This window comes from Nesoenas mayeri (genome assembly GCF_963082525.1).
Source record: "Nesoenas mayeri genome assembly, chromosome: 23".
In the NCBI taxonomy this organism is placed as follows: domain Eukaryota; kingdom Metazoa; phylum Chordata; class Aves; order Columbiformes; family Columbidae; genus Nesoenas; species Nesoenas mayeri.
In genome coordinates this window covers 2,401,000-2,419,217 of record NC_137574.1, presented here as the reverse complement: position 1 = coordinate 2,419,217, position 18,218 = coordinate 2,401,000, and the positions used below count along the sequence as shown (strand labels likewise).

Here is an 18,218-nt window from a genome sequence, read left to right as displayed (position 1 = left end):
TGCATAATTTTTAAAATGGTTTCATAAATTTATTTTAAACATAACATGAGAAGATGTTAAAACCGGTGTAATAGCTTCGTAGAATTTGGAGGAAGGGATGAATTGGGAGCTATTCGGTACCCTTCACCAGCCCCAGCGCTCCGCTCGCCGGCTCGGCTTGGGGATCAGTCTAGAACACCGGGTTGACGGATCTTTCTCTCTGCAACAAATCCCTGCAAGGAAAACAGAACCTTTTAGCTCCAGCATTGCGCTTTGAAGGAAATCCGGTGTGTTCCGGGCAATACGGCAGCAGCACGTTTCTAGTTCGCCACATTTGGCTTCAGAAACAGCGACTCTAACAAAACAGGTTCTGGGAGTTGCTCTTTGTAGTCCCAGACAGCACTTTTACTCCTCCTGCTCACCAAGTGGTGGCAGAACCTGTGAAAGCCGAGCTCAGATTAAAGGGATTTCACTGACTGTCACCGAGGAGGGGACGGGGAGGTTTATAGAAGCAATAACAAACCAAGAGAAGCCATTATGGGCTAGAACACAGCAAGCAGTTCGTTGCTTATATACTGTGTGCTCTTCTGAAACCACAATAATAATCCTACCTCCCACAGCCGGTGACGGAACGAAAGCAGACACCACATTTCAAACAGCTCAGACTTCCAACAGAGGAAGCAACGTTATGTGACCCAAATCAAAACACAAACTGCAGCTATTCCGCAAGCTCATCCTCTTATCTTACGTACCTTTGAGTTATCCGGTCCCCTGGGTTGACGGATAACTATTAGACGAGGAGCGTTGGCATCATCCAGATTAATGCTCTTTAAACGATTAACGAGTCTATCGGGACGCGGAGCAGCAACAGCCTTGGCGCCTTCGCTGTAACCGAGTCAAACACAGAACACCGTGACTTCCAAGAGACTGCTGTCGACTACCTAATTACCAGCCACTTTCCCCGTTAAGCCGCACTGTGGCTGTAGACAACACTGCGCCCGATTAAATCCTCACCAGACACGCCACACGTTACAGGCACTGCATTTTCCTGTGCGCTGGTTCAGGATCACCGAGAACTCCACTTCATCCCCAGCCTGGAGCTCCACGCCGTCCTGAACTTCTTTGACATGGAAGAAGAGCTTTTTGCTGTCGCCCACTTCATAGTTAATGAAACCAAACTGAAAACCAACACATCGCAAGGTTATTTCCTTCCTTTTCATCCAAACAGATGTAATGACTTACTCGTTATTGCAGTTCGACAGAAAGAGTAGAAATTGGTTTTTGGTCTGTCACTGGTATAGAAGATCAGTTACTTCCATTTACTGTTTCACTCATGTATAAACCAGCAAAACTCAGCTAACCTCTCCACAAATGACCAGAGCTTAGTGCAGCAGAATGGCTATAAAAACAAAGCATTCACAGCACCTCATTTTCTAACCACTCTGAGATGCAACTCACCAGGGCACTGCTCAGCCTCCTCGCTTCAGGTGCGCTGTGATCCCTGACTGCCTAAGGCTCTGAAGCTTCAGAGTATGTGCAGTTTTGTTTCTTGGTTTTAAACACATATTTTAACACCCCGTTCAAGCAGAAACTAGTTGGAGCTCTTTCTAGGACATCTCCAAAACAGCTCTGCAGAATCTATCACAGCCGCTCACCTGATCCTTCACGCACTCCACGGTGGCTCTGCGGAACGGTGTGATGTTCACAGCCATCGTCTGCCCGTTCTGGCCAAGAACACAGAGCTGAAACTTCACCGTCTCTCCCTTTTGCAGGCAGTCGCCTTTGTTCGCCATTCCGACAATCCCAAACGGATACACCTCTCCCTTCATCTCTCCTAGAGGAAAAGGACAAGATAGAATTCACAAGAGTCCCTTCTTACCCGAGGGCACTTAGAATTGATTCACAATGTTAGAAATGACACTCTGACTTTTAGCTTAGTCGTATGAATATAGTCTGTAGTGTGAATATAATCCTCAACACCTCTATTTACAGTTTATTAAACTTTTACACTTCTCGTGCATTTGCAAGAGGAACACGTATAATTTAAAAGCAACAGATCTTACCATCCTCCATGACTTCAATCATGCCCTGGTATTCAGTTTGTGTGGGATCTACACTCCGTAAAGGACGAATTACTTTACCGGAGTAAACGGTTGGATCAGCTTCTTCGGTGATACCATTCACTGAGGAGAAACGGACAGTGCAACAACAGGATGTTCTGGTCATACTTTGTGTTAAAAACAATTCATAATTGATTCAGATTGAGAATAGTTTGCACTGCATGGCACCTCAGGTAGCTCTGTCACCCACTAAAACTGGAACAGCTTCAACATCAGTAATTACAGCTTTTCTAATCAACGCTACACCAGCAGTTCAAACACAGAAGTAGAAAAATCAGTTCTTCATGAAACCAGAGGCCACGGAACTTGAAAAGCAAGTCAAAGTGCTTTATTTCTCCTCCACTGCATTCCCATTCCTTGCTCATTTCCATCAGTCACATTTAACTCAGTATTTTTTGCCCCTTAATAACACCATCCGCATTCCTCCTGCATTTCTCCTTCTGTGAGATACAGCACAACTGGTGCAGTTACTAATTGGGTTCGTTCTGCTATTTGGTCTAGAGCTCTCTGTAACCCTCAGCAAAGGTGCAAATGTTGCTGCTGCCCCCAGGACTGTGCGGCTGCACTCGCCTGTTCTCTGGAAACACAGGTAACAGCTTTTAGGAAACCAATGACCACCACATTAATCATCATCCTCATGGTCATAGACATAGATTATTAACAAGGTTTATCTGTCAGCACCCGCCAAGAGCCTCTAAGCAGAAAATACGCAGCACAGTCTTACCTGCATGTGTTTTGTTCACCTTTTCTGCACTAACTTTGTTTCCTTTGCCTTTTGACAAGCTGTATTCAACAGTGTCTCCAAGTTCCAGGCTATCAATATCACCACAGTATTCGCTACGGGAACAGAAGGATGTACAATTTCCCTTTAGTTGCGTGACAACAGTGACGCGCATCTGACATTTACACCAGCCGATCAGAAACCACTTGGCCAGCTCAGCACCTCGCATTTCCCAAAAATCCTCACTCAAGACAGTGAAGCATTTCAAATATACAACACAACTCTATTTCTTGGCCTGGATTCAGAGGCACGTGACACCAAGGTTGCTGAGTTCCAATGGGTTTAACAGCCAACCCTACTGAACTTCACTTCCCCCAAACAAACAGCCCGCAACAAACAAACAAATAATAACATCGCCATTCACCTGTAGTGGAAAAAGATCTCCTTATCGTGATTAGCTGTTTCGATAAATCCAAAGTTATCTTTCAGGGCTGCCACGTATCCCAAAAGCCTCTTAGAGCTGTAATTGCGTCCCAGCATCCTGACAGAAACAGCTGTTTGCAGACCAGTTCTCTTCACTTCACAGACACTGAACTCGACCTGTTGGAGAGGGGTTCGTCAATACCAGACAGAGAAACCCAAACAGAGCGTGACCACCACCAAAAAAACCCAGGAAAAAAGGTCCTGAGAAGGAGAATAAATGCAGTAACAAGGCAAAAAGAAGCTCGCACTCCCAAAGCATTTCCCAATGGTATACTTAGTTATATTGCCTTATCTCCTATCTGGGGGTTAGCAGATCCTTCCACATCCTTGGCCTGGTAAGGAATGGTCAGTTTAACTCCACAGTCATCATAAACAATTATTCCATCTTCAGCTTCCTAAAAACAAAACAGCAGAATTCAGAAACCCTTATTTGTAAGCAAATGAGTTTACTACGTAGAATGCAAGCACTGCTCAGTAACTGGTGAAAAACACAAAGCAATAACCTCTGAGTAGGTGGCGTTTAGTTATATTAGACAGTATTTTTAAAGAAAGTATCACCAGCACCTCCAGTTAAGTATTTATCAGAAATGTAGTTATTCTGGCATCATTCAAAACAGCACGACAAAAAAACCCCAGCGGTTCTCCTCTAGCTGTAGGAACTTAGTTTTGCATCTTGCATAATAGAACGAAGCTTCCCATCAAGGTATTGGAAATTATCCTCAACTACATGATCATTAATGATGCTTTTATAACCTTGTTTCACACAAGTTAGTTTTCACTGGGTGCTGAATTACGGATTTTAAGGAAGCGGTCTCAGCGTCCAACACCAGGAGCACAGAACAGGTACTTCACAAGAGCAGAATTACCTTCTCTTTGCCTTTATTTGGGCTAGTGGCTTTGGCTGGAGTGGCTTCTTTGTCTATAGTGCCCACAAAACGGTGGTCTGACTGGGTGTGGAAAGAAACCGTGCCCTTCGGAAGTTTTTTAATCCTTATAGCATGATTTCTTTGGGCAGACAACATATCCTGAAAAACAAGATCGACCAGATTTCAGCCCGACTGCACTAATTTCCTTAAAAACTAAGATTTCGTAAAGATATGAATCTCACTTACAGGAACGACAGTGAACTCTACTTCATCAGAAATATGGAGTTGATTTCCATCCATTATTTCACTGAAGTGAAAGAACATGCGAGCATCCCGGTCCACACATTTTATGAAGCCAAAGCCATCTCTCATCGCCGCAATCACACCCTGAGGGTCGACAAATGGGCAGTTAGTTTTACTACTGGTACACAATATCTGCCTGTGGAGTACGTAATAATCTGAACATATGGCCTGAATCCTACAATAATACTTCTTGGTTCATGCAACGTGCTTCCTTGCAATCTATAGCGTTGTTTTTTTGTATGTGATAGAATGCAGCTCTTTCCCGTCCTCCTGCTGGACCCTCAAAGATTGGCCAAAACCCACCAAATCCAGAATCTGCACACAGAAGCCTCCTCTGAATCTTATTAAGACAAATGCCCCATGTTTTACTTTCATTTCCCCTCAATAATTACAAACTTTAAAAAAAATAGATACTTGCCATTTCCCTAGTTTCATTGGTAAACTGGAAAGTATTGGGGAGAACCTCAATATTGGTAGCTCGTTCCAGTTTGTCACGTCTGTCCGTTGAAATATTGAAACGAACATGGTCGCTTTCCAGCAGGGTCACCTTGGATTTTGTGTCTTTGTCTCCAAAGGGAAGTTCTTTAGGAATCACAAAGTCCACTTTGATGCGGCCAGGTAACGGATCGCTCTAGCGGAATGAAAACCCAACGGGAGTCAGTTCAACCCAAACAACAACACAGACTCACCTAAAATCTTCATGGATGTGCTCACACACACCCCTTCCTCAACGCCAAATGTTAAAGGTCCGGTTACCCCTCTGTCAAAAACCTCCTTAACTGTCCATGCTCACAGGAATCCTTAGACCAGGCTTATTCCAGCAAATATTTTTTCCCCTTCTCCCGATGCTTTTGCCTTAAAGATACACCCTAAACTCACAAAATTCAATGGAAGGATTCAAAATGTTAAAGAAAATGTGTGTAGTACCACCCCAATCCTCACTCTACAACCTCTAGGAAGACTGAACACTATGACTGTGACCAGTGCCTGGTACAGGTGACACACAAGCTTATTCCCTCCCCCTGTGCAATTCTTACCCAGCAGACTGTTACAAGGAAAGGGGGATATTTGTACCGTTTGACTAAAATTCAATACAACTTTGCACGTATACTTCGATAAATACTGAAATTCACCTGGTTTTTGCTGGGTACTTTTGGAATTACTTTGGTTACAGTTCCTTCAAAATGTTCAATGCTGATATCTTCAAAAATGACAGTTCCTTGAGGCAGCAGTCTAACATCTGTTGCAACTTCTTTACCCTAAAAGCACAAAAAACAGTGAAATATGCAGGAGAGGTAACGTAGCAGCCATTTCCCAATGAGCCTCCTTCCCCCCCTTCTTTTTACAAGGGAATGTGAGCAAACAGACAGCTGTCCGGTTATGCTCTAGGACCTGTCTTCCTTTTTTCACTGGATTTCATCTTACATTTCTGTCTTTGATTGTAAACTCCACATCATCACCAGGCTGTAAGGCTTCTAGGTCACCTTTAAATTCACTATAGTGAAAGAATATCTCCTTCACGACATCACCCCTCTCAATAAATCCAAAGGCTTCCTAAGAACAGAACAAAGCATTTAATAAATTGCCTATTCTCTTAACATACCACAGCAAAATTGTACATGTTCTATCAAACACAACGGACCACGACATACCAGTATAGCAGACGCGAGTGCACACAGCTAACAGACTACCACAAGAAATATATACACAGAAATAAGCAGGGCTTAGTTAAGAATAATATTACTATCGAAAATTAGATGTTTAAATCATTTCAACCAGTTTACACCCACAGCTCCAAACCACTCTTAATAGCTCTTAATGCCCTAAATATATTACTTGTAACAGCACTTTTCAGAACAGCATTTTGTTTTCAAATGAAACATTAAGGCTAAAGCATCACTTACTTTCATGGCACAGACTACTCCTTGACAGCGGGCTTGTTTCTTTTTTGATAGCATAATGTTACGAGCACTTACAGCACCAGTACTACAGGGGAAAAAAACAGAGCAAACCTGAAACAACTCAGAGGTGGAGCAGAAGTTCAGATTCCACGTCGTAATGTCATTTCAGTTCTAGAACAGGCATGAGTTACAGAATCAGAATCCCAGGATGTCAGGGGTTGGAAGGGACCTGGAAAGCTCATCCAGTGCAATCCCCCCATGGAGCAGGAACACCCAGATGAGGTTACACAGGAAGGTGTCCAGGCGGGTTGGAATGTCTGCACAGAAGGAGACTCCACAACCCCCCTGGGCAGCCTGGGCCAGGCTCTGCCACCCTCCTGCTTATTCCCCGTGCTGCACGCGTTGCTGTGCAGGCATTTCAGAGAGTGAGCTGAGCACCCCGATTTCACCCCAGGGGTATGGGAGGTCTCCCAGCCTTCATCAACTCTAGAGTGCTGGCCCACTGATGCAAGCCCAGCTACCACCCCATCAATTGCTGATTGACTATTAAAAGTGTGCGGTAATACCAACTTACTGTTTGTTTGTATCAATTATGAAGTTGATTTTGTCCCCTGTTTCCAGCTGTACGTTTCCTTCAACATCCTCTGGGGTGTAAGTCAGGTAAAATACTTCCTGCAAATTAACATTGACTAGTATTAGCCGATTTGCAGAATGGTTATTTCAAAGACAGACTAACAGTTTTGATCAATAACTAGGTGCTATTAAAGAAATTAATGTAGTGGGAAAATCAAAGATACTCAAACGTGGCATGCAAACCCATTCTTTTTTCCATTGTGCTGTTTGGATGCATCTGTAATAAGCAACTTAAATCAAAAGGTTTGTCCCTGACCATCTCTACACGTCCAGTGCCGAACTTCAAAAGTTCAAGATAAGGATATGTGAACTTTATTAAGTTTTAAAAGAGGAAAACAACTATTTGGCTCTATATAAAGTTCTTCATAAATGTAAGCAAGCAAGCTGTCAAATTAACATTTCTGTTTGTAGTACTAATTTACCTAAGCATGCTTTTTTTTGCCAAGAACTATAGTTCTTAGCAGTGGCAACTGTCTACATTAAAATGTGTCATTTTTTTGCTCATAGATCACAGCGATGGATCAGTGAAGAGTTCAAGTAAAATACAGAAGCTTTACCCCATTACGTTCGTAGCAAACACTCCCTGTTGGACTCTGACCCGGGGCAGCTGGAGATTTACTCTCTAAATTGTGAGGAACAGCGCACACAACCTACCGGGCAGAAAAAAACAGAATCCATGGCTAGTCATTTCAGGAGCAGCATTGTTGAACACAAAACGAATCCCAGTATCCTCTACCGTACACTGAGGGACGCACTTTAGTGGAACTCAACAGCAGCTCTCGACTCTAAGAACTGTTTGTAGCTAAGAGCTCAAACTGAACCCCTGCATTTTACCAAAACAACACAGTCCAGTGTGACTGAATACTGTATGTAATTAATATGCACGCTAATTAACCTAGCCTCTGTGCTGGAGTAAAGGATGGGAATCACACATATATAGAAAACAGACACTAACTTGTCCATTTATTCGTTCTTCAGGTAATATTTCTGGCTTTATCTTCACCAATTTAATAGCAATGGGTTTTCCAGTTCGGCGATCAGAAGACACTTCAAACTCAACATCATCTACAAGACAATTAAACACGATCAAGATGTCACAGAGCTCTGTTTGGGTGGTGGCACCTCTTCAATACGACTGGTCTTCACGCAGCCAAGCGGCTCTAACGGTTGCGGAATTACCTCCTACTTTGAGCTCCTGTAAGTTGCCGTTGTACTGGGAACAGTGGAAGAACAGTCTGGCTTGCCGTTCTGAACACTGGATGAATCCATACGAGGTCAGCAGTTTTTCTATAACCCCCGTCTCACGCAGCGCTGCCGAAGTACCGTTGGGGTACCCGTTGTGTCCATTGTTGTGGAGCAGGTTTGGATCAAAGCTCATCTGTTTAAAAACCACACACTCAAAATAAGTTTCTTTTCTCCATGCTGACATAACAGAATAACAAACACAAAGCTTGTGGAGAGTTATTGCAACAAGCAAATTCCAACCATTTTTAAAATAAACACCAAAACAGCCAAGCTTTTGCAAAACAACAATCCCTGAAATATAGACAGAGAACATATTTATAAATAGACAGAAATACAACACTGAAATAAACCTTGCTTAGATAAAAACCAACTTCTGACCTTCATAAGTATTGTACCTCAAAGTACTCCCACATCCACTATTTCACATCAGAAACTGAAAATACACATTTTGTGAGTCATTTACAAAACGGCCACTTGACATCCCAGACACAAGATGTCCCGGTTTTGGCTGGGATAGTGTTAATTTTCTTGCCAGTAGCTGGCACAGTGCTTGCTGTGTTTCGGAGTTCGGATGAGAATAACGCTGATAACACACCAATGTTTTAGTTGTTGCTAAGTAGTCAAGGACTTTCCCAGCTTCTCACACTGTGCCAGATGCACAGGAGCCAGGAGGGGACACAGCCAGGACAGTTGACCCAAACTGGCCAAAGGGACGTTCTACCCCATGTGCCATCACACTCACTAGAGATTTTGGGGGAACCTGGCCAGGGGAACCCCTGCTCAGGGACAGGCTGAGCACTGACCGCTGCCTGGGAACCAACTGCACTGTGCGTCACTTGTTTTGCACATTCTTTTATCATCATTGTTATTTTCTCTTTGTTGTGTTAGATTGTCTTTATCTCAATGCAGCTGTTTTCATGGTTTTGCTTCCCTCCATTCTCCCTCCTGTCCCACTGCAGGGGAGCGAATGGCCGCATGGTGCTTAGTTGCTGGCTGGGGTTAAATCATGACACAAGACAGACACCCCTGCCAGAGACGTTAATAAACACACTACCAAAGGCACACCAGATACAGAAAATGGCAAAAATCTACCTAAAAAGCAAGCTTGGAATAGGCTATTTTAGGATTAGAAAAACCACACTGCTGTAATCCTTTGCTCAAAGACAACCATTGCATGACAACATTTGAGCAGCTTGAGTTTCAAGGAGTATTAGTACCATAACACTAAGAACTCAGCATCAACCATCTGAACCCTGATAACTGAAGTTAAACTCAAGATACACTCCTCAGGGTGGCACTAAAATCTGCTGCAGAAAGATACGTGATAACGTCAGCCATCTTTCCAGATGCTCATCCTGTTTCCGCACTGTTCAAACATAATGTTATAACAGAGCGTAACAAAAATCAAACACAACGTCCACTTAGACGTATCACCAGGAGCATTGTCATAAAACTATAAGAAACTTCTAGTAATAGGCTACAGCCTATTAATGTACAAACAAGACTTGCTTGGACCTACTCTATCATGGTTATATACTGGACCATGACTCCCTGTGCTGCGCAGCACCAACAATGAAAGCCCTCGGGTAAAGAAAAACCCTTTGCAATAAGATTTGAAGACGACTAAACAGAAGTTATCTGAAAAAAAAGGGACTGGAACCACAATGCTACCGTTACTAGAAGACAAAAACATCAATAAGCAGCTCTCTAGGGTTAAAGGGATTGTTAAACAGAACCGCACTGCAGGTAATACTAATTCATCACACTACTGCTAGACCAACAGCAAAGAACTGCTAGAAAAGACTTAAAATTACACCCTTCTGTTGCCAACTTATTTCCTATTAAGTGTAGAAATATATACAACACATGCACCAACCTCGCAGTGATATTCAAATATTGCACTTTCAGTAGTATTAGCCGATTCTTCTGTTTCAGCACAAGTTTCTAAGGATGAAGACTGCTATTATTAAAAAAAAAGAAATAGAAAAAGAGAGAAAGAGAGCAAGAAAAAAGAGAGCAAGAGAACGTGATCTATCAAGCTAATAGAGAATTCAAGCGCTGCTGCCCTGGGCAGTTTCAATACAGCACTGGAGAAAACAAAGACTACTAGCAGCGTCGGGACGTGCTCTTGTGAAGCTGTTGAGTAGGCACAAACTTCTTGTTTCAGATCAAGCCTTGTATCTTCAGCGTAGGTTTCCTCTTCTTTGGTCTTGAGTTGTTGTTACGATGTGGTAGATTCTTTTCCTGATCTGAACTTGAAGCAGCAGTTTCAGGTGGTAAATTCTGGTTTGTTCCACTTCATACTGGAGAAAGGGAAGAGACACACTAAGTTATCAATTACTTTAAAAAAACAGATATCAGTCCTAGGTGTTCCCACAAACAGAGACACAGTCCTTCTGCCTCAACACCGCATGTTTGATCCGCACTAGGAAAGGTTGTTTTAGAGATGCATTTGACATTCCCATTTTCAGTTTTGTTTTCCAAACGCACCATCTCACAGTACTTCCAATTTTGAACTCTCTAGATGCATTTCAGGAAAGGTCCCAGTGTGTACAATTAAACCAGCAACTTCATTGTGATGAACAGCAGCATCATTTAACGTCAGACTTAATTCTACTATCAATAACTTCATATAGGTGCTGTTTCATAATTCAGTTAATAGGTGCTCATACAGACCTTCAGAGCAGCAACAGGTTGTATGTGTGCGAGCTGCAAACTCTGTATCACAGGAACTGCACAGAGACACTTGGAGTGTTCTTATTCATGCACTTCTCTCTCAACTAATTGGACTAATGTTATAGAAATCTAACTTGCATCATATTGCATTTCTCATTTTTCTGGGCATGAAATATATGACATTTTCATAGAATAATAAAAACACCTTTTCTGCCCCAAAGATGACTAAAGTGAATTTTGTCAGGCAAGGGGATAAGCCATAAGCTTTTCCCTCAAAAGCTGGTTCAATTTGACAACTAGTTATTTTAAAAAATGGGGTTGTCAAGCAAGCATAACTCAAGTCTCAAATTCTTTACTTTTTAATTCAGCTACTATAAATACTCCTCCAAATGGTAAACACCCTGAGCAGCTGCCCAGCCCCCCCGGCCACACCGGGCTCTGCATTTGGACATTTCCAGCTGAAAGGATTAATGAAGAGACAGGGAGGAGCTGGGCAAGACCTGTTTTGAGGTCTTTCAGGTGCAGATTTTTCCAGGAAGACACAGGTAGAAACCACCTATACAGCCTGATAGCAGAACAGGCCGGGTTGCAAATGCTGGTTAGTTTGGCGTTTTCTTCACAAAAACGGGTAATTGCAAGAACACACGTTTTACCGGATTAGAACACCTCCTTCCAGAAACAGCCACCTCTTACAGAGCTATCAAATTTAATAAAGATAAAAACTTTGTATGTTAAGGATGCATAACACAGCTATTGGATACTCAGAGATAAAGATATTTCTTATGTTTTTGATGAATATTGGAAAGCAGCGCTGAACACCAGCCCCTGAGCACCCCAACACACCCACAACTGCTGCCAACAGTCCCTGGGTTACTTTTACATTAAAAAAAAAAAAAGGTAAATCTACAGGGGGAAAAAAACAAGTTAAAGAACTTCCAAGGACATATGTAAAGCCATATATACATATGGAATAATTTTTTTAAATAACCATAAAGACAAAAGTCTATTTTCCTTTAATAGGCCTGGAGCTCGGGGCAGAGCGCTGTGCTTGTTACCGACACAAACAACAGAAAATGGGCCCCAGCCCGATGGAGCCCCGGCGCGGCCCTTCGGGAGGCCCGGCGGCCCCGCCACCCCCCGGCGCGGCCCCTCCGGCGGGCGCTGCGCCCCGCGCTGCAGCAAGATGGAGGCGGCGGAGCGGAGCGGAGCGGAGCCGGGGGCGGCGCCAGCAGCGCCCGGCCGGGCCTGCCCGAGCGCGGCCTACGCGGTGACAGCGCAAAGGCAGCGAAGGGGCCGCGGGCCGGCCGAGGGGAAGGGCAGGCCCGGCGGAGGGAGGGGCCGCCCCGCCGCCGCCCTCCCCGCACACAAAGGGGGGCGATGGCGGCCGCTCCCCCGCACACAAAGGGATGGGGGCCCAGGCTCCGCGCCGGGCGGGGCCGCGCGCAGGGCACGCCGGGAGCCGCGGTCCGCGCCGCCCTCCCCCAACAGCGGCCGCGAACGCCCCGTCCCCAGGAGCCCCAGCGCCGGGACCGCACCCGGGGCCTGCCGGGACCCGTAGTCCCCTCAGCGCCGCCCCCAGCCAGCCCGACGCCCGCCGGCCTGTCGGCCCCGGCAGGCCCCGCAGGCCGCTGGGCCGCGCGGCACGGCGGGAAGGCGAGTCCCAGCCCGGCCGCGGCCCCGCCCCCGCGGCGGGGCGGAACTGCAGCCCCCAGGAGCCCCGGCGGCCGGGCGCCTGCCCGCGGGACGCCGGGACGCGTAGTGCGCACGCCGCCACGGCCCAGCGACTCGCGGCCGCCGGTAACTCCATCCCCGGGAGCGGCGGCCTCGCAGGCGGGAGCGGCGGCCTCGCAGGCGGGCGCCCGCCCTCCCGCCTCCCCCGCCGCCGCTCTCCGCGGGGCTCCAGGCGGCTTTACCCCTCGGCGACGAGAGACAAACGGGAGGCGGCCCCAGACGCGCCCTCAACCTCTTGCGCCGACTCTCGGGGGCCCCAGCGATCCCCTCAGCGGCGCGGGCGCCTTCTGGGCAGGGCCGGAGCCGCCGAAGCCCGCGGCCGCTCGTACTCACCCCAACAGCTCAGCGCCCCCGCTCCAGCGCCGCCATGAGCAGCACGGCACGGCACGTAGGAATAAATCCCGGCCTCTCGCGAGAGCGCCGGGGCGGAGCCGCGCATGCGCCCCGCACAGTACGGCGGCCTCATGCTGCGCATGCGCGGCTGGCAACCGGCCCGCGCGCGGCGGGTGCTGAGCAGGCAGCGGCGTGAGGGACGGGGCAACATGGCGGCTGCGGGGGGAGCAGCGGAGAAACACAGAACGGCTTGGGTTGGAGGGACCTCCCCAGCTCCCCCATCCACCCCTGCCATGGCAGGGACATCTGCACCAGCTCAGGGTGCTCAGAGCTCCGTCCAGCCTGGCCTGGGATGTCTCCAGGGATGGTTCATCCACCACCTCTCTGGCCAACATGGGCCAGGCTCTCACCGCCCTCAGGGCAACAATTCTTTCCTCATGTCCAGCCTGAATTTCACAGAGTGTCAGGAGTCGGAAGGCACCTCAAAAGCTCATGCAGTCCAATCCCCCCATGGAGCAGGAACACCCAGATGAGGTTACACAGGAAGGTGTCCAGGCGGGTTGGAATGTCTGCACAGAAGGAGACTCCACAACCCCCCTGGGCAGCCTGGGCCAGGCTCTGACACCCTCACCCCAACAAGTTTCTTCTCATCTTTCAGTGGAACCTCCTGTGTTCCAGTTTGTACCCATTGCCCCTTGTCCTGTCACTGGTTGTCACCGAGAAGAGCCTGGCTCCATCCTCCTGACACTCACCCTTTAGATATCTGTAAACATTAATAAGGTCACCCCTCAGTGTCCTCTTGTCCAGCTCCAGAGCCCCAGCTCCCTCAGCCTTTCCTCACACAGGAGATGCTCCACTCCCATCACCCCTTGTCCTATTGCAATAAGCCCAAAAGTCTGTCCCCATTGTTCTTATCGGCCCCTTTTAAGCCCAGAAAGGCCACACTAAGGTCTCTCTGGAGCTTCTCTTCTCCAGCTGAACACCCCAGCTCTCTCAGCCTGTCCATAGCAGAGCTGTTCCAGCCTGGATCACCTCAGTGGCCCAAAGGGAACAGGTAACGGCAGCTCTGCCAGTTCCAGGAGGCGCCGGCTTCTCGGCACGGGAAGGCAGAGCCTGGATTTCAAGGAGCGTTTTCAGTCCTGAAGCTTCAATCTGGTTTTCAACATGCACTGAGCAAGCTCGGAAAAGGCCACGCAACCCGTGAGAACCGTATACAATCAGACTTTTCCACTCCCTGATTCCACACTTACAGATCCAGAACAGGCCAGTGGCAAATGAAATGTAGTTACACTTCCTCTGCTAATTATGGCCCTCTACTAATGAATAATAAACTCATTACTCAAAGCAACTGCTATTTAGTTTCCATTTTTACAGGCTGCGCAGCAACTAGCCCATTAGAGGAACGTTAACCTACACCAGGGTAATAAAGGTAAAAAATGCATCATGACAGGCATTTCAGACCATGTTAATTTAAAAGAGATAAAACGCAACGTTTTTGGTCACTGTAACATTTCATTCAGGCAAAGTAAAACTTAGAGGGGGTGTGAAGGCTTGGGTACATGTGCAACAGGCAGAATTATCCCCAGGATTCACAAAACAGAATAGACTTGAGAAAATACTGCCCATCGGGGTTTTTTATTCCCTCTTACACAAGTTCTAATAGAAAAGGATTGTATACAAGAATACTCCTGTACAGAAATCCCTTATAACTTCCAAACAATCTTGCTGGATATTCCAAACGGTTGCAAGAAAACGTCTCTTAATAAGCACAGGAATGTAAATCACCTTCCGCACCTACCAAAATTCTCACTTAGGAGGAAGTGGCATAAAAATTTCAACTAATATTGGAAATGAGACGTTTCCTGCTCTTGGAGGATTATTCTTCAATCACAGGTAAGAAAGAAATCTTTATATAAAAACGTCATTAAAAATATCACAATATTGAGAATTTCCTACAACACTGCAACTCTAATTTCACTCAGTGTAGGATTCTGCAATAACTACGTAACATCTGTCGCTACACTTACCTGTGATGCAACATTAAAAACATGTTGACGTGGTTGGTTTTGGTTTAGATTTGAGGTGGACACCTCAGCTCGCCCTTCCCAAAGTCCAAACGGTGGGAGGCCGAAGAGCTTTGATCTACGGGCCGTGTTCTGTGCGGGTTTGAGAGCGCTGCCCGCAGAGCAGAGCTGGCCAGCACCACCCACCTTGGAGCACTGGGAAAGATGGGACAGGTCTACCCATAAAAATACAAAAAAATAGCTAAATAACATCCTTCAAAAACGCACAAGTGTCAGAATGGGTCACCACTCCAATTTTCACCCGTAAATCAAGGTAAAGTGTGCTCCTGACGTAGTTACTACTTCAAGTGCGGTTCTCCTGACCTGCTTCTGCGCGGCTGTCCAAGTGACAATGTTAACCCAGCCAAACGCCGAGCGGCAGCTCTTCAGAGCAAAACTAAACCTCAGCGTGTCTGCTTTGTGCAGGCAGAGCAAAACGTGCCCCTACCATTTACAACGGAGTTTTTGAATAATATCCCTTCTATCAAATAAGAGAATCACCTGTATTATGTTCTCTAGCTACTGAACAGGTGGGTTTAAGTTGGAATTATGAACTAAAGCTCACAAAAATAACAAAACCAGGGAAATAAAAACTATCACAAGGGAGTACACATCATAAATACTTCATTGTTAAGCATCTGTATGCTGCAATTACTACAACGGAGCAGCAACGCAAGCTGTCATTTCAGAAAAAGGCAGAGAAAACAGCCCACACGTTTGAAAGATAAAGCAAACATACAAAGAAACACCTGAAAGAACAAATCGAAACCCAGCCTTGTAGGGTAGTTTCGTAACAGTCTCTGAAGTCAGGTTCTGGAGATAAGGTTATTTTGTGACCTACGCTTCACAGTCAGGCAGATCTTCTCTCCCCACCTCAAAAGATTCTTTGCTGATTGACAAGAGTTCACGCAGCTCTTTGTTTTCAAGCTGCAAAATCAATATTTTCGCTGAAACAGAAATGAACTAATTCACAATTAAAGGACGATAATCTTTAAAGAGCCCACACTCCTTCACAGCTGAATAAAACACTGGTTCTATAAGACAAGTATTAATACAGTGCTAGCCAGAGGGGAACATCATTTAAAGCTTATCTTTTGCTTCTGGCTCCATATATGTCATACAAACATCCAAAACTTGAAAATAAACAGATCACATTCTGCATTCCCGCCCCAAAATTTTTGGTTGTTTTAAATCCTTGATGCATACAAACACAGGAAGTCCAGAGTAAGTCTGGAGACTCCCAAAGCTTGGTCTACGCTAAGCAATTTGATCTGTTCTTACCTCCAGCTGAGCTAGTTTCTCCTGAACTTTAAAGAACTGATCATCATCCACTTGAATAGCTTTTCTCATCACCTCGCCCATCTCACATATTCTGTCTATTTGACTTTCAATTTCCTGGAAGACATAAAAGTAACACATTCAATATGCTCAGGCAAAAGCAGTAATAATAATTTATCCCTTCTAAATCAGTAACTTTCATTTTCTTCATTTTGGATTATTTGTTTCGAATTTTAATACTTCCCCCCCAAGGACTTGCAATCCTTTCTATCTTGTATCCTATCTAAAGATGAAAACATGTACCTTATTGTCCATTATCACGAGTCATCAATGAAAACAGTGAATAGAACATCAGTGGGCAAGATAAGGCACTCAGACTTACTCAGATAGAAATAATTTCAAGTGTGACAAGGACTGAGACAACAGATGCAGGTTCATGTGAATATGATTTGATTTCACAGTAGAGAATCAAGTGCATTAAGTTTAACTCAGGGAATTACCACCTAGTTTATAAAAAACAAGCCTTCACCTGGGCCATGAAAGGAATATGCTTTTTAATGTCCCCTGTGATAACTGTTAGGACTGTGTGCTGTAAAAGGTATAGAGAAAAAAAGCCTGCAAAGAGGGACAAGAGTTTCAGAGAATGTATTTTGGAGCAGAGATGTTCCATGAATGGAAACAAGGTTGTACGAAAGCAAGCAAGAGACAGGAAACTGCGGGTTTGAGCTCTCTTCTGTCCCCATCCCACCTTACCAAAGAATTAGCCTGATGAACTTTCAAGACCGGTTCTGCATCTTCGCCTTTTCTCCCCTGCAAAAGCTGTAACATCTGCTTTCTGTATTTGCTCATAATAAGCTCTAATGCATCTTGGTGCTCCTCCAGCGAAATCCACAGCTCTGCAAAACACAGTGTGTCATTGCCACAAACTACAGGCAACTTTTCACAGCAGGAGGTGCCCAGAGGTACCTGGTACCAGCTGCTACCCAGGGGTTAAGGCAAGCAGCCTCCCTGACACCGGTGGTCCCTTCCACACCGAGAGAAGGCAGGACAGATGCAACCCCCGGACCCCTCCCACAACAACGGCCCCGGGGGCCCCTCTGCACATCACCCCCAGCACAGCCCCCAGCACCCCCACGCCCTCCGCTCACCCCGGTTCTCCTGCTGCAGGTCGCGGATCTGCGTGTTCTCCTGGGACAGGAGCAGGTGCGGCCGCAGCCGGGACGGGTCGGGCCGCTCCGCCGCGGCGCCCGGGCCCTGCGGAGACACACCAGTCGGTCGTGCTGCCCCACCGCTCGCCGGCCCACCCGCCCGCCGCCCGCTCTCACCTTCTCGGTCCCCGCCGCGCCCGCCTCCCGCATGGCGGCCACACGCTGGTGCAGGACGGCGGACTGGTCGATGAGCGACTCGGCGGCGGTGTCGTGCTCCTTCAGCCGCTCCAGCAGCGTCTTGGCGTCCGTAAGGATCTTCTCGATGGTGCAGGTCATGGCGGGCGCTGAGGCGGGCGGCGCTGCTCAGCCCCGCGGCGGCCCCATGCCCGGCCGCACGGCTCCGCACCGGCGGCGCGAACCCACGACCCCGCTGCCGCCGCCGGACACGGGCGAGTCCCGGGCCGGGGCCGCCGCCGCTTCCGGCCGCTGCGCGCACGCCGCATATGCGCATGCGCGGGACGGAGCGGCTCGCCGCTCGAATTGACGCGCGGGCTCAGCAGCGGCCGCCAGGGGGCGGGGCTGCGGGGCCTCGGTGACCGGGACAGTCGGTGCCCGCTGGAGAGCGGGGTGATGGAGCGGCGGAGGGACCGGGGGGTTCCGCTGGAGAACAGAGCTGAGGGGAGACCTCCTGATCTCTGAACTGCCTGAAAGGAGCTTGGAGCCGGGGGAATCGGGCTC

The 18,218-nt window shown here is 47.1% G+C and overlaps 2 protein-coding genes across 4 annotated transcripts; both read right to left on the bottom strand.

The window, feature by feature from the left end:
- Window positions 1-7: 7 nt before the first annotated feature.
- On the bottom strand, window positions 8-13,083 carry CSDE1 (cold shock domain containing E1). Its single transcript, XM_080358095.1, has 20 exons — window positions 12,992-13,083; window positions 10,128-10,554; window positions 8,186-8,384; window positions 7,962-8,071; window positions 7,564-7,656; window positions 6,948-7,045; window positions 6,377-6,458; window positions 5,898-6,026; window positions 5,606-5,731; window positions 4,891-5,103; window positions 4,416-4,556; window positions 4,170-4,328; window positions 3,591-3,698; window positions 3,245-3,420; window positions 2,824-2,936; window positions 2,043-2,162; window positions 1,635-1,813; window positions 994-1,157; window positions 732-864; window positions 8-212 (listed from the first exon to the last, which is right to left on the bottom strand). The coding sequence occupies exons 3-20, from the start codon at window positions 8,382-8,384 to the stop codon at window positions 165-167; spliced, it is 2,391 nt and encodes a 796-aa protein (XP_080214221.1). The 5' UTR covers window positions 10,128-10,554; window positions 12,992-13,083; the 3' UTR covers window positions 8-164.
- A 1,515-nt stretch (window positions 13,084-14,598) lies between these two features.
- On the bottom strand, window positions 14,599-17,970 carry SIKE1 (suppressor of IKBKE 1). 3 transcript variants are annotated; one of them, XM_080358428.1, is made up of 5 exons: window positions 17,658-17,970; window positions 17,481-17,586; window positions 17,086-17,228; window positions 16,336-16,449; window positions 14,599-16,017 (listed from the first exon to the last, which is right to left on the bottom strand). In XM_080358428.1, the coding sequence occupies exons 1-5, from the start codon at window positions 17,814-17,816 to the stop codon at window positions 15,892-15,894; spliced, it is 648 nt and encodes a 215-aa protein (XP_080214554.1). In that variant the 5' UTR covers window positions 17,817-17,970; the 3' UTR covers window positions 14,599-15,891. The 3 variants fall into 3 exon arrangements, with proteins under 3 accessions (XP_080214554.1, XP_080214556.1, XP_080214555.1); XM_080358430.1 differs by having other exon boundaries at window positions 14,599-16,001; XM_080358429.1 differs by having other exon boundaries at window positions 14,599-15,981.
- Window positions 17,971-18,218: the final 248 nt, after the last annotated feature.

Coding starts and splice junctions, on each gene's coding strand:
- CSDE1 (XM_080358095.1), bottom strand. CDS start 8,384: ATGAGCTTTGATCCAAACCTGCTCCACAACAATGGACACAACGGGTAC. Junction 4,557..4,890: donor CCAATGAAACTAGGGAAATG/GCAAGTATCTAT, acceptor GTCGACCCTCAG/GGTGTGATTGCGGCGATGAG. Junction 4,329..4,415: donor TAGAGTTCACTGTCGTTCCT/GTAAGTGAGATT, acceptor CTTGTTTTTCAG/GATATGTTGTCTGCCCAAAG.
- SIKE1 (XM_080358428.1), bottom strand. CDS start 17,816: ATGACCTGCACCATCGAGAAGATCCTTACGGACGCCAAGACGCTGCTG. Junction 17,229..17,480: donor CCTGCAGCAGGAGAACCGGG/GTGAGCGGAGGG, acceptor TGTGTTTTGCAG/AGCTGTGGATTTCGCTGGAG. Junction 16,018..16,335: donor AGAAACTAGCTCAGCTGGAG/GTAAGAACAGAT, acceptor ATTGTGAATTAG/TTCATTTCTGTTTCAGCGAA.